This window comes from Lithobates pipiens, unplaced genomic scaffold, assembly GCF_037356315.1.
Source record: "Lithobates pipiens isolate NorthernLeopardFrog02 unplaced genomic scaffold, aLitPip1_a1.2 Scaffold_19, whole genome shotgun sequence".
NCBI classification, from domain to species: domain Eukaryota; kingdom Metazoa; phylum Chordata; class Amphibia; order Anura; family Ranidae; genus Lithobates; species Lithobates pipiens.
The window spans coordinates 242,476,036-242,492,019 of NW_027507764.1; the positions used below are offsets into that span (position 1 = coordinate 242,476,036).

The following is a 15,984-nucleotide window of genomic DNA, read 5'->3' on the forward strand; positions in this document are numbered from 1 at the left end:
TTTTTTTTCCCCTATCAAAATCGTCTGGTTAAAGCTTGCAGGAGAAGTTTTTTTTTTATTCTCCCACTATTGTCCTAGGAGAATGCAGGACCCCTGTCTGGACAGTGCTGATTGGCCCTGTGCTGATCAGATGCACTTTCCCAAGAAAAAAAACCAAAACAAATAACAATACACACCAAACTGTGCATGTGCAGCCTTGCCCCCTGGCTCTGTAAATGTCAGGAGTTATATTGGAGACAGTGGAAGGAGATAATTGTGAAAAATATACAGTACCTGCACTTGAAGCATAAAATAAACAGCAGCTCTGCACTTTAACCTAGACACCAGGCACAATAACAATATAAAAATAAAATGCAGGCCTTAATGAATATAGTGTAATTGTGCATAATTTTTCATTAACCACATACACTGTGTGAATACACAGATTGCACTATATTCATTAAGTGCTGCACTTTATTTTTATATTTATAGTGGAAGGAGATGATCAGAGGGGACAGGATCAAACAACCTTTTTTAGGCAATGCAAAAGATTACCCTCTTAGGGTTCCACTGTGAATATAACAAGCACGCTTTACTGTATATACACACTGATTTTACTGTTGTTGGTTTAGTAACACTTTAAGGGCAAAGCAGTTCTAATACAAACCACCCCTTAATGACTAGGGGTTTTAATATTTTCAGTTATAGATAAAATAGAATACTTGCCCTGTGGAAAGAGCCAGGTTCATGTTATTATGGATCTTCCCTCAGCTCCATGCATTCTTGGACTGCAGATGCAGGGTGATTGATATATGCATATTTGTGTGCATGCGTGTGCGAGTGTGTGTGACTTAAGTGTCCCTGAGTGTACAAACACACATTTTTTTACTTAATTTCTCATATAATCTATAAGTAAATATGCCATTAACATGGATAACAAAAAAGATGATTGAAAGAATCGTAAAGCATTATCACATGACATTATTTATAGAGTAATACAATTCTAAAAGATAAAACAGAAATACCAAATTTATTGGAAAATAAAAATCTTTTATCTCTTCTAAGGAATTAATGTTTTTTTTTTACTTCAAGCTTCTAATTAAATTTTGAGATATTGATTTTACCTTATTTTGTTAATGATCTTAGCATGTAATATGCCAATTACGATCAATGCAAGTGTTCATGCGCACTATAAATTTGTTGTGTCATTGAGGTTAATACTGTGCACAGAAAGGGTTGAACACCAGATGAGATTGAAAGGGAGCGCACATTCCTGTAGTTTTCAGATATAGTAACATGCGTTTTTGAAAGCCTCCATTCAACAGGACTTTAATGGGAATCTGCAATCAACTGAAACTGCAGCATGCTGTATATTGACCACTAAAACAGGCCTTACTGACATGAATGGATATTTGAAAGTACTGTGCACTTTGCCTGCTTTGCAAAAAACATAGCAAACTGCATGAAATCACATCCACCGTAAATGTGCCCCAAGACAGTGGGAGCAAACAAGCTGACTCTCCCAGCACATGATCTCTGTCATTTGGCAGTAATCACGTGGCAATGCAGTGGTGCAAAGAAAAAACGGCTTAGTCATAAAATACTGTATGTGTCTACCCTTTATTGCTATAGCAGCCAAGCACTTTGTAAATATCAGTGAAAAAAAGAAAAAGATTAAATGCAAAATCATTTAAAGCCAACTGACTGGAATGATTCCAATCAGGAAGGCACAATATACCCCTGGTCATCCAGGAGATCAACAGAGAGACCGCATTGACAGCAATATGTAACATTAGTGCGCTGCATGCTAGATTCTTTAGTAATATGACTGGTACTCTCTGACAGAGCAAATATTTAGCATTCTTATAGCCATAAATGTCCCAGCATTGCCCAGTGTCAGCTGTTCCAATTATGGGACTTTGTTGAAAATTGAAGGTTTTGTTGAAGTTCTAAGTGGGGTTTATTTTGGTTAGTTTATCTACTTTGTCCAGAATTTAAAGCCCAAAATTTTTAACACAAATGGTTGTTTTCTATGTTATGCTTTGATAGAAAAATATCAAAAAATATACATTATCCTTCTACTGGAAAAGTAAACACAAAAACTGTAATGCAGTCTTTCAAAGACAATTAACATTTTAAGAAACCAAGCAAATCACTATAAAGTAAAACTTACATATTTTTCAAGATAGCATGTTTTGCTCCACATTTCTGTCAGCCATTAACCTACATACAGTGACATTTTATTAAGAAATTAATTCTGACAAACTTTAGATGGTTTATAGGCCATGTAATGTTTTCTATTAAAATGATGTACGGATGTTTTTTGTTCCCGTGCTTATCTTTCTATGCAAGGAACATTAAAAGAAAGCGTATATACACATACCAACCATTTTGCCCATGTCATGAGTAATGAATATATTTCCACTATGTTAGTTCTCAATTTACAAGATTTCACAAATAAACATAACTGTAGTACAATAATAAGGTATGCTTGACATACTCACAGCTCTAAGGCACATAGTAGCCAATATACATAGATCACAGAAAATGACATAGAACATTTGATGATTACTCAATGTGATCCATGCACTGTACAAAGAAAGGTGACGTATAAGTTGCTTTTGAACATGTAGTATTTTTTAATGCAATGCCTAAGGCATTGTTGACCACATGTTCATAAGTGGATTCCATTTTAACTAAATAAAATGTAGGAAATGTCAAAGAATAATGCAGTCACACAAACAATGAAAAACATTCACGCACATGCAGACGGATCTCTGTTAGTTTCTATTTTGTAAATAGACATGTATGGCGAGTGTGAATGACAGGTTAATTATCATTTATTTTAACACTGTATCATCATAAAGAAAACTGGTAAAAATGAAAAAAATCTATTTCAAATATCTACATGTAAAATTGTAGGCAGTGAAAAAGCACTTTTTTTTTGACAAAGAGTGTATAATGATGTTATTTGTCAGAAATTACTGAATGCTTTGTTTAGTTACCACACACAAATTCACATATCAGACCATACAATACTGCTAAATAGCATTAGTCTTTTGTTGGTGTTGTAACATGTTAAAACTTACTGGGCAGAGAAAAACAAATATTTCCTTGCATCTTTTTTTAAAATTGGAAACTGAAGCAATATCTAGGACCACTGATGAAGAAACACTGTGGCATTGGTGTAATATACACAATGCACTATTTTTTATCTTAATGTACATCAAATACTTTACAACAAAGCAGTAACAAAAAGCAAGAAATATCTTGCAGTAGAGAGGAACCGTAAATGTAGCTTGAAGCCTAATTCACAATGAGGATAGTAAACAAAATGTGAACTGTTCCCCATAGGTTGTGTAAACTTTCATTCTTGTGCTTTATGTGCCACCTATGCTACGTTCACCCACCACCTATCCTCATTCATTGTATGCCTGTGTGCCATACCCTGCATTTGTACTCCCAGTTGTCAATTACTCATACTCTGGGCCCACCACTCAAATTGTTGCAAACTATGTTACATAGTTGCAGCTACCTTCTCTTTTACAAAGTTGCAACTACCTTCCATCTGAAAATTTGAACTTACCTGTTATTAATAAACATTAGCTTATCTTAAATACAATGTCCTATGAAGTATTAGTTTCCAATACATTAGCCTTCTAAAACACCATAACCAATTTCCACAACAGTAATTAGGGTCTTTCTAAGGAACAGGCTTAATAAACTAAATTTTTGCAAGGAAAATGTCTTAAGTCAGGCATGCACATGCACAGATTCCTGGATCTGCGTCTCAAACCCAGGAGTCAGGGGAGGCCGGATAGTGGCTTGTTTCGTAGTTCAGTTCACTATAGGGGCGAGCCGCAGAATAAAAGTCGACATAATTTCCAGTTGACTTTAATCCCAGATGCATATTGTACTCTGCTGCGGGAGGGCGGTGATGCACCTGATCCTCAAAGAAGGAATCATCATAATTTCTTGTTGAGTTCTGAAAAGGTTGATAGGCTTCAAAGTCTTTTCTACTAGATTCTTGTGGAACTGGTTGTGTAGAAATCTAAATACAAACATTTAAATTGAGAGAAATTACATTTATGGGAAATATTTACATTAAATGTAGGTGTATAACTTTTTCAAACAGCAATCAAAATAATTCATATCTCTGTAAAAGTATCTTAATAGCCAGCAAAACAGAAAATTGAAAAATATTGCATATTTAAACCAAGGTCTTATGTACAAGCATAAAATGTGTCTTGCACATGAATGAAAGGATACGTTCACCTTTTGTAATATGTTACATGAAAAATTATTTTAAAAAAAATTATTAATTCAGTCAAAATCAAAAAGTTCAAAGAACATCAAAAACTACATTTAACATCTGACAAAGACAACAAGGACCAGTACATCATTTACTGCATTAAAATATAGATGTTTAAATGGCCCACATGCCCCAGGCTTAATTTCCCTTCTCTATTCAAATGTATTAACTGTGTTATGCCCATCTGTACCAACCTACACCAAAAAATGGCAGATAGTTTCAATTGGCAATGAGAATCGGAATATGGTTCAAATGATTTTACAACTTATTTTACAGGACACGTAGAAGTGGGTTCCTTTTCTCACACTAGATGGAAATGCCCAATAGCCCAAATATTTTCCACTATATTATACAATCAAATTACCATAATCTCAAATGCTTCCTTTAAAAAAAAAAAAAATCTGAGGAAGACTATTCTAAACTTGAAACCAATTTATGTTGACAAGAATTAAGTTTAAAATGAACTAAGTCCAGTCTTAGGTTTCACTAAATTGTGTAAAGATGAATGAAAAATTGAAAGCCACAATATCAGGCACTGTGACATTTAAAAAAAAAACATGGCAACCATGAATAAAGAGAAAAAGAGATGTCCTTGACAATGCAATACAATTTATATGTCATTACATAACTTGGTCATACTTTCCTTGACCATCCTCCCCCAACTCCCATAACCCACCTAGGGGACTTACCCCTTTCTTATCTTTTTTCTTACCATTATTCCTCTGTGTTGATGACAAGTTCATATCATTCCTTCAACACTAACCATATCACTCTTCTCCCAACTTTGATACCAACCATATCATCCTTCTCGCAAATTCAAAGATTGCTCACTTAAACAGAGTATTCTGTTACAGCCACAAGAAAAACTCTGAAAATAACCTACCTCAATGTTTATATAAGAAACCATAGCACTTCTTATATCAACATAAATGGATTACTAGGGGGGTTATTTACTAAAGGAAAATCCACTTTGCACTGAAAGTGCACTTGGAAGTACAGTCGCTGTAGATCCGAGAGGGACATGCAAGGAAAATAAAAAACAGCATTTTAGCTTGCACTTGATAAAATCATGGATGATAAAATCAACAGAGCTTCCACTCATTTCATATCTACCCCTTAAGATTCAGAGTGACTGCACTTCCAAGTGCACTTTCAGTGCACAGTGGATTTGCCTTTCGTAAATAACCCCATATGTCTACCAAACTGAATTTGATAACTGAATTATTTGAATCTTGGTAAGATGCAACTGTGAATGTGCAAAATCAAAACGGTAATAAAAATGACTGAACAAGAAAAAAAGCACAGAACACTTTTAGGACACTAACCTGATCAGCAGAACCTACAAAGTTAATACAAATGAATACAAATACAAACTCCAGTCAAATAAATGCGCATGGCAGAGAGTAATTAGAGGTGTGTTTTTTTATTCCCTTACTATTATGAAAAAGCCTATAAAGCACCATTCAGAAATGCTCTGTGACTGGTTCTCCGTATCATATTTCCCTAAGAGCCCTTCCACACTGGCGTGTTGGGGCATCGGCGGTAAAGCGCCGCTATTTTTAGCGGCTCTTTACTGTCGTTTTAGCGTGCTTTTCAGGCGCTAGCAGTGCGCTTTTAACCCCCACTAGTGGCCAAAAAAGGGTTAAAAATACCCGCAGAGCAGCGCTTTGCCAGCGCTGCCCATTGATTCTAAGATGCTGCTTGCAGGACTTTTGACGTCCTGCCAGCGCACAGCTCCAGTGTGAAAGCCCGAGGGCTTTCACATTGGAGTGACAGGAGAGGCGCTCTGCAGGCACTATTTTTAGTACCTATGAAGCTCCTCAGTGTGAAAGGGGTGGTGTGGTGCTGAGATAATCCATTTTGATGGATTCCAATGTTCACATTTTTTTTGATGGGGAAACTATTGACGCCCTGATGAAATTTGCCTAATTGCCCTGGGGAAATGAAAAAAAAAATCAAGTATGAAACACTGCATTTAAAGTGGTTGTAAGCCCTTACAAACCACTTTGACCTACAGGTAAGCCTAGATTAAGGCTTACCTGTAGGTCCAAGAAATATCTCCTAAACCTATACGGTTTAGGAGATATTTGCCCGAAGACGGGCACCGCTGTCTACGGTGCATGCGCCGTAGACAGCGGCGCGCAGGCGCACTGAGCGTGACATCCTCGATGACGAAGATGCCACACGTCTCGGCTCCCGTGCACATGCGCGGGAGTGACGCCATCGCGGCTTCGCCGAATGATAGCGGCGGAGCTGCGAGACCCCACCGAGAAGATGGATGCGCCGAACTACAGGGGACAGCGGTGACTTCGCTGGCTCCTGTGTCAGGTAAGTGACACATAATGGGCTACTATGCGATGCATAGTAGTCCATTATGCTTTGCCTTTGCAGGGAATGAAAGAGGAAGTAAACTCATCAGGGTTTACTTCCTCTTTAAACATTTCATATTTTCATATCATTCCTACTGTGTACAAAGCTCATTAACTCAAACCTAAATAAATAAAATAAAGTCAAGCAGCATCTCCACCACTTTCTCCAGGCTGCTACTGTATGACATTTCAGACAGATACTTTAACCACTTGCCGCCCGCCCTATAGCAAATGGACGGCGGCAAAGTGGTTTCATAATCCTGACCGGACGTCATATGACGTGATCAGGATTATGAGCCGCTGCGCGCCCCCGGGGGCGCGCATCACGGCGATCGTTGTTGCGGGGTGTCAGTCTGACACCCGGCAACTACGATCTCGGTAAAGAGTCTCCGACGGAGACTCTTTACCACGTGATCAGCCGTGTCCAATCACGGCTGATCACAGTGTAAATAGGAAAAGCCGGTGATCGGCTTTTCCTCACTCGCGTCTGTCAGACGCGAGTAGAGGAGAGCCGATCGGCTGCTCCTCTGACAGGGGGGGGTCTGTGCTGATCGATTATCAGCACAGCCCCCCCGAGGATGCCCACACTGGACCACCAGGGACGCCACCAGACCACCAGGGATGCCAAGGACAAGGTATGCCACCCTAGACCACCAGGGATTCTAGTCAGTGCCACAATGGATGCCAATCAGTGCCCATAATGGATGCCAATCAGTGCCCACAATGGGCATCACTGATTGGCATGCATTATTGATTGGCACTGATTGGCATCCATTAGTGCAATATATTATAATACAATGCCGCCTATCAGTTCCCATCTGTGCCGCCTATCAGTGCCTACCCATGCCCACCTGTGCCGCCTACCCATGCCCAACTGTGCCGCCTACCCATGCCCACCTGTGCCGCCTACCCATGCCCACCTGTGCCGCCTAACCCATGCCCACCTGTGCCACTTATCCATGCCCATCCATGCCAATCCGTGCCAATTTGTGCCACCTATCAGTGCCCATCCGTGTCGCCCATCAGTGCCACCCATCAGTGCCGCCTATCAGTGCCACATATCGGTGTCCATCAATGCCACCTCATCAGTGCCACTTCATTGGTGCCACCTCATCGGTGCCCATCAGTGCCGCCTTATCATTGCCCATCAGTGAAACCTCATCAGTGCCCATCAGTGAAGGAGAAAACTTACTTATTTGCAAAGTTTTGAAACTGAAACAAAAAAAAAACATTTTTTTTTCAAAGTTTTCGGTATTTTTTTATTTGTTTAGCAAAAAATAAAAACCGTAGAGGTGATCAAATACCACCAAAAGAAAGCTCTATTTGTGGGAAAAAAATGATACAAATTTCATTTGGGTACAGTGTAGCATGACCGCGCAATTGTCATTCAAAGTGCGACAGTGCTGAAAGCTCAAAATTGGTCTGGGCAGGAAGGTGTTTAAGTGCCCGGTATTGAAGTGGTTAAAGGGTAACTCCACCTTTGTGGAAAAAAATAGTAACTTAAAAAAACATATATCATATACAAATGCAATATATGCCAAGTGCATGAGCTGATTAATCATGAAAAAGTCACCTTCATTCTGACTTACTCTGCAGACTACAATCAGCCTTTTCCAGAAAGGAAACAGTTAGGAATCTGCAACAAAGTTTGCTAAAATGCGTGTAATGTACTGTACATTGATCACCCAAAGGGGGTTGTTTTTTCCTCAACCAAAGTGGAGTTACTCTTTAAAACCAAATGTTCTTTTTTTAGATATTTATTTGTGAAAAATGTTTTATACATAGTGAAAAAAAAATTCCCACTTATTCAATTAGCAGTTACATGGCCATGGCATTAAACCAACCGTCAACGGTGTTATGGCGCTCTCTGCAAGTCAAAATAAGATACCTTCAAGCTCATCCTATAAACAGTTCAAAGAGCAATAGAGATATGCCAAGGACAGGAACCATAGCAAGCCACTCAGATCACATATCATTAGAGTTAGTTATTGATTTGCAATTTTTGGGTTATTACAATATACTATACTATGATCTGCTCCCTTACTAAATATGACCCTAGCTACTTTTTTTTTACAGAAAGAAAGAAATTCATTAAGGATTATAGGGTACTAAGTGACTCTGGGAGAGTTTAGCAGTGATGGGGGAAGTCAATATTCCTCATGCTGTACTGATTACAGCTAGAGTGTTGTATTTGCAGACCACCCACAGCAAGGTACAGAAAATTGTACAGAAAATGTAATAATTAAATGTCACACTGTTAAAAGCTAAAGCTTCCACAAGTGTCAAAAATATTACACATTACCAGCATAAATTCACAGCACTATAGAGCCACTATGCATGGGTGTAATTATGGGAGATCCCTTGAAATAATATGTCATAAATAAAAAATACTTGCATATTATAATAATTATGTAATCAAATTATTGCTCCTAGGGCAAACAAGTGGATGTGTAATAGTAAGAGGGTCCATGTTGATCCGCTGGAGGCTGTGAGAGGAGATCTGTGAGAGGGCATTTTATTGTGGTTGGCATTGTAGTTTGAACTACTGCTAAGGCTGTTGCAATATGCCATTTATTATTTTAAGCCATTTTATGGAGATACATTGATCATAAATTAATCAATGAAAAAGGGCATAGCAATGGTATCTTTATAATAGACATCGTTCCCATACCTAGTTTGCAGATATTTGGGGTGTCTCTAAAAAGTGTTTAAGAAATATTTTATGTAAAGGTTATTGCAAGATTTCCATACATTTTTGCATACTTTTGTATGGTTGTTTATGCTCATTTTTTTTTTAACTTTCTTTATTTATATCACATAGGTCAAGTAGGGGGGAACAATGATCACAGGAGACAACAGAGACATAATTTCTTACATAAATATATCTTATATCCTATAGAACATATTCCATTTTCCTCTTCGTATTTATGAATTAAACCAAGTTATTCTATCTACACATTATGTCTTCCAGTTTATCTATATTTATCTATTTGTCTCTTATCTACCCTGTTTATCTATCTCTTTCCAGTTCTATTTGTTATAATTCTTATCTCCCCCTACTATAAATCCCCCAAACCTCCCTCGCCTTTTATCTATTTTTATATCCCTTAGCCCAACTCCCCATCTATAAAAAAAAAGAAGGAAAAGGAAAAAAAAAACAGATTATTATTTGCCCGCCTCCCCCACCCCCCCCTCCCCCCTCCTCCTCTCCTCCTCCCCTCCTCCTCCCATATTCCCTCACCCCCCCACAAGAGATAGGTTCTTCCCAACCCACGTAGGGGGTTCGAACGCATTCAAGTACGTGCAGACTCACTCCTCTGCTATGTTCCCCAACAGATTCTTCCCTTCCTCTGAATTCATAAATGAGTTCCAGGATCTCCAAGTTTCGTCATATTGATCCTTTCTATCTTGGGCTGAGAGAACTAAGTCCTCTATGGCGCCCACATTTCTTACTCTATTTAGCCACATTGCAATTGAAGGTGGCCTGGGATCTTTCCATCTGAGTGCGATTCCTGCCTTAGCTGCATTAACTAGATGGCATATCACCGATTTCCTATATGTTTGTAAAGGTATTTCTGTACAATGAAGCAAAAAAAAAGGCCGGGTCCTCTGGGATCTGGTATGATGTAAGTTTTTGGGAGATCCTTTGTACTTCTAGCCAATATTGTCTTATCTTAGGGCATAGCCAAAATATATGCATCAGGGTCCCCCGTTCCTTATTACACCGCCAACAACGGTCAGAAGCCTCTGGAAAGAACTTAGAGTTTTGACGGGGTATAATACCACTGCGTCAATATCTTATAATTGGATTCCTCAGTCCGCGAACAGATCGATGAGTTCAATGCCAGATATATAATCTTCTGCCGTTGTGTGGGTGTAAAAGTCTTTCCCAGGTCCTTCTCCCATTTCTCAATTCCAGGCATTTTAGAACCTTCTGGGGGGGCATTCAACATTTCATATATCTTAGAGATTGACCGTGAAAGGGGTTCTTTCTCCTCAAAGTATATCTCAAACTTTGTCAGTTGTCTTTGATAGTTTGTCGCCGGTCCTAATGATTAAAAAAAATTTCGCAACTGTAATGCCTGCCAAAAATTTATTTCATAGCGGCCTCCTCATTGCGTCAGTGTGGCGATCGAAGGCCATGTTTCCAATTGTAGAAAGTGCGATGCTTGAGTACAGCCCCTCTCTATAAGTCCCCGAAAGGCTCCTGGTTCCATTCCCGGTAAAAAACCGAAGTTACCCAGAATGGGGAATAGCAGTGAGTTTATTGTAGAGAATTGAGGATTTTGACTGATCTTCGCCCTTTATGCTCATTTTAATCCCTGTGAATTGCAGCAAGACTGTCACTTTTTTTTAAAACACGTCAGACAACTAGGTTTGAAATCAGTCTAATGAATGTGATTAAGATCATTATATAGTATACTTCAAAACTGTTCTTTTTCTGCAACCCAGTGGCCGAATATTACTTGTGATTGTTATACATGTACTTTTTGTTTTAGGCAGAATATATTGTTGTGTTTAGCTCATAATTTATGTAACCAGGAAAGATATACAAGTGGTACACTCACTACTTTACATTGTAGCAAAGTGGAATTTCTTCAGTGTTGTCACTTGAAAAGATATAATAAAATATTTTCTAAAATGTGAGGGGTGTACTCACTTTTGTGAGATATTGTGTGTGTGTATATATATATATATATATATATATATATATATATATATATATATATATATATATATATATATATATACAGTCAGATCCATAAATATTGGGACATCGACACAATTCTAATCTTTTTGGCTCTATATACCACCACAATGTGCTTTAACTGCAGACTTTCAGCTTTAATTTGAGGGTACTTACATCCAAATCGGGTGATTGGTGTAGGAATTACAACAGTTTGCATATGTGACTTTCACTTTTTAAGGGACCAAAAGTAATGGGACAAATTAACAACCATCCATCAAACTTTCACTTTTTAATACTTGGTTGCAAATCCTTTGCAGTCAATTACAGCCTGAAGTCTGAAATGCATAGACATCACCAGACGCTGGGCTTCATCCCTGGTGATGCTCTGCCAGGCCTCTACTGCAACTGTCTTCAGTTCCTGCTTGTTCTTGGGGCATTTTCCCTTCCCTTCTCTTTTGTCTTCAGCAAGTGAAATGCATGCTCAATCGGATTCAGGTCAGGTGACTGACTTTGCCATTGCATAACATTCCACTTCTTTCCCTTAAAAAACTCTTTGGTTGCTTTCGCAGTATGCTTCGGGTCATTGTCCATCTGCACTGTGAAGCGCCGTCCAATGAGTTCTGAAGCATTTTGCTGAATATGAGATAATATTGCCCAAAACACTTCAGAATTCATCATCCTGCTGCTTTTGTCAGCAGTCACATTATCAATAAATACAAGAGAACCAGTTTCATTGGCTGCCATACATGCCCACGCCATGACACTACCACCACCGTGCTTCACTGATGAGGTGGTATGCTCTTTTCTTTCCATCACTCTGGTATACGTTGATCTTGGTCTCATCTGTCCATAGGATGTTGTTCCAGAACTGTGAAGGCTTTTTTAGATGTTGTTTGGCAAACGCTAATCTGGCCTTCCCATTTTTCAGGCTCACCAATGGTTTACATCTTGTGGTGAACCCTCTGTATTCATTCTGGTGAAGTCTTCTCTTGATTGTTGACTTTGACACACATACACCTACCTCCTGTAGAGTGTTCTTGATCTGGCCAACTGTTGTGAAGGGTGTTTTCTTCACCAGGGAAAGAATTCTTCGATCATCCACCACAGTTGTTTTCCGTGGTCTTCCGGGTCTTTTGGTGTTGCTAAGCTCACCGGTGCATTCTTTCTTTTTAAAGCGGGAGTCCACCGGGACTCCGCATTTTTTTTTTTTTTTAAAAAGCCAGCAGCTACAAATACTGCAGCTGCTGACTTTTAAAATAGTGACACTTACCTGTCCAGCGCGCCCGCGATGTCGGCACCCGAAGCCGATCTGTAGATCATCACTCGGGTGCTGCCGCCGCCATCTTGGGTATGGGAATCAGGAAATGGAGCCTTTCGGCTTCATTTCCCGGTTCCCTACTGCGCATGCGCGAGTTGCGCTGCGCAATAAGGACGGTCCCCGCTGCCTCTGGTATCTGTGTGTTTCCCAGCAGGCAGCGGGGCACTTGCGGAAGGGGCGGGCACTTGCGGAAAGGGGCGTAATCTACGCCCCTTTCCGCAGAGAGCTATCCCGGAAGTGGGTGCAGTTACCTGGATTATCCAGGTAACTGCACCCCCCTCCCCCCTGAAAGGTGCCAATTGTGGCGCCGGAGGGGGGGAGGATTCCGATGAGCGGAAGGTCCATTTTAGGGTGGACCTCCGCTTTAAGGATGTCCCAAACAGTTGATTTGGCCACACCTAATGTTTTTTGCTATATCTCTGATGGATTTGTTTTGTCTTTTCAGCCTAATGATGGCTTTGGATCTCATATTGAGAGTTCACAGCAACAGATTCCAAATGCAAATAGCACACTTGAAATTGTATCTGCTCCTTGTAAATGGGATAATGAGGGAATAACACACACCTGGCCATGGAACAGCTAACCAGCCAATTGTCCCATTACTTTTGGTCCCTTAAAAAGTGGGGGGCACATGTACAAACTGTTGTAATTCCTACACCGTTCACCTGATTTGGATGTAAATACCCTCAAATTAAAGCTGAAAGTCTACAGTTAAAGCACGTTTTATTTGTTTCATTTCAAATCCATTGTGGTAGTGTATAGTGCAAAAATAGAATTGTGTTGATGTCCCAATATTTATGGACCTGACTATATATATATATATATATATACATACACACACGCACACATATACACACACTATATTACCAAAAGTATTGAGACACAACCTTTACATGTACATCAACTTTAATGGCATCCCAATCTTAGTCTCTATGGCTCAATCTTGAGTTAGCTCACCCTTTGCAGCTATAACAACTTCAAATCTTCTGGGAAGGCTGCCCACAGGCTTTAGGGGTGTGTCTATGGCAATGTTTGATCATTCTTCTAGAAGAGCATTTGTGAGATCAGGCACTGATGTGGATGAGAAGGCCTGGCTCAAGTCTCCGCTCTAATTCATCTTAAAGGCATTCTATTGGGTTGAGGACAGGACTCTGTGCAGGCCAGTCCAAGTTCCTCCACGCCAAACTCACTCATCCATGTCTTTATGGACCTTGCTTTGTGCACTGGTGTGCAGTCATCTTGGAACAGGAAGGGGCCGTCCCCAAACTGTTCCTAAAAAGTTGGGAGCATGAAATTGTCCAAAATGTCTTGGAATGCTGACACCTTAAGGAGTTCCCTTCACTGGAACTAAGGAGCCAAGCCCAACCCCTGAAAAATAATCCAACACCATAATTCCCCCTCATCCAAATGATTTGGACTAGTGCACAAAGCAAGGTCCATAAAGACATGGATGAGCGAGTTGGGGGTGGAGGAACTTGACTGGCACAGAAATTTGGTCATAATAGTTGGCAAAAAATACTGGAGAAACATTTGCATTCATTAGCCAGGAAACTGCGCATGGGATGTACTTGGACATTCCAACATGACAATGATCCAAAACACAAGGCCAAGTTGACCTGTCATTGGCTACAGCACAATAAAGTGAAGGATCTGGTGTGGCCATCTCAGTCTCCTGACCTCAATATCATTGAGCCACTCTGGCCAGTTCTGGGCAATGGACAGCTTTAACATCTGAGAAGATAAAGAGCCTCATCCACAAATACCACAAAAGACTTGGCAGATATTCAACCATTTTATTCAGGAATTTTAATTCAGTTTCATGTGAATCAGTATCTAATGGATTCTGGACCTAGTTTCGGCTACAGAAATTATAGGTGTTTTCCTGGTCTTGCCACCATTGAAACATAAAGCAACATCTGAAAATGTACTTTGAAAAGACCAGGGGGCTGAGTTTAAAGCTGAAGTTTAACAATATTTGGGGGAAATACAGCACCAGGAACATGTTGCCTCGAAGGAAAGGTATCTTATCTCCTGCCAGCTGCTCTTTACTTGAAAAATCCTTCCTTCAGTGATGCCATAGTGGTGAATTTCCAGCGCTGCATAGGTTAACTTGCCTCAGCTGCAACAGTGAAGGATCACGCCAATTACCCTCCCTTGTGCCCCTCTCACCCATTCACAAAAATCTTTGTATTATTTGCTCAGAATGAGTTACATTCTGTGAATAGAGTTGAGGCAAATAAATGCCCCTCCTCCAATTACAGAATATTCTTCAGTCTGGGAAAATAATACCACGAGTTTTGTAAATGAATGACAGGGGTATAATGGGAGGGTGATTCTTCAACGTTGGCTGGACAGAGGATACTCTTCATAAGAGAAGGTATGTTATGTTCCTGGTCCAGTGTTCCAGAAAATATTTAAATATTCAGCTTTAGGCTAGGTTCACACTGATGCTGTGCGATTTGATTCAAATTTCAGTGCAATTTTCAAGTGCAATTGCAGTGCGACTTGATGCAATTTTGACGCAGTTTGGATACAGCTGCAATTTCTGTGCTGGGGAAGAAAACTTGCTGGAATTATATGACTAAAAGACAGATTAGTAATTTGAAAGCATTGAAGTCTATGGGCTACAAAATCACACTGCATTGCACCAAAGAAGCATAGGACCCTCTCCCAAAGTCAGATCGCTGCTGCGCTGCATTGATGCAATCAGGCTCCATAGCATACAATGGTATTTCCTCTGTCATACGTTTCAGTGTGATCCAATTCACATCACATCCGTGTGAACCCAGGCTTTAGAAGTACATGTTTTTTCTCATAGGAAATTATTAAGCTTTTATAAGGGAATTGTTGATCAACTTTGTCAGTAAATTAAATTTCTGCCTAGAATTGCAGAATAACTGGCTATACATGATAAAAATTCTCTGTGATTATAAACTCAGAAGCCTAACAGAGAATATCCACAAAGGGGGCAATTTGTGCAGACATCATGTACCAGCACATCAGGTCCTTACAACTGACTTTTTCTGCTAAAACACTGCATGAGCATGATTTTGTGGCATCTGATATCTTGGCCTAATACTGGGCATCCAATTCTATTTCTCGATAAACCTCCCATTTCTGGGTATATTTGGAGGGGGGGGGGGGGGGGGGGTCATTTGGTAGACTTAACAGCATATTATACAATAGAGAGGTCCAGAAAATGAAGATTGTTTAGTCACCTCTGTTTGAAGGGGGTAAGATGGAGTGGCACATCTGGTAATTTTATGCTAGATTGTAGAAAATATTTAATTTTGTGGTATTAAACTCGCTGTTTGGA

At 39.7% G+C, this 15,984-nt stretch overlaps 1 protein-coding gene across 9 annotated transcripts in view; it reads right to left on the reverse strand.

Moving 5' to 3' along the window:
- Positions 1 to 2,379: 2,379 nt before the first annotated feature.
- The window catches only part of CTNND2 (catenin delta 2), a 918,973-nt gene continuing 905,368 nt past the window's right edge, over positions 2,380 to 15,984 (reverse strand). For all 9 annotated transcript variants that reach the window (XM_077491861.1, XM_077491860.1, XM_077491866.1 and 6 more), the window contains one exon: positions 2,380 to 4,030. In XM_077491861.1, the coding sequence (XP_077347987.1) occupies positions 3,770 to 4,030 (261 nt within the window). In that variant the 3' untranslated portion in view covers positions 2,380 to 3,769. The remainder of the gene's footprint in view (positions 4,031 to 15,984) is intronic.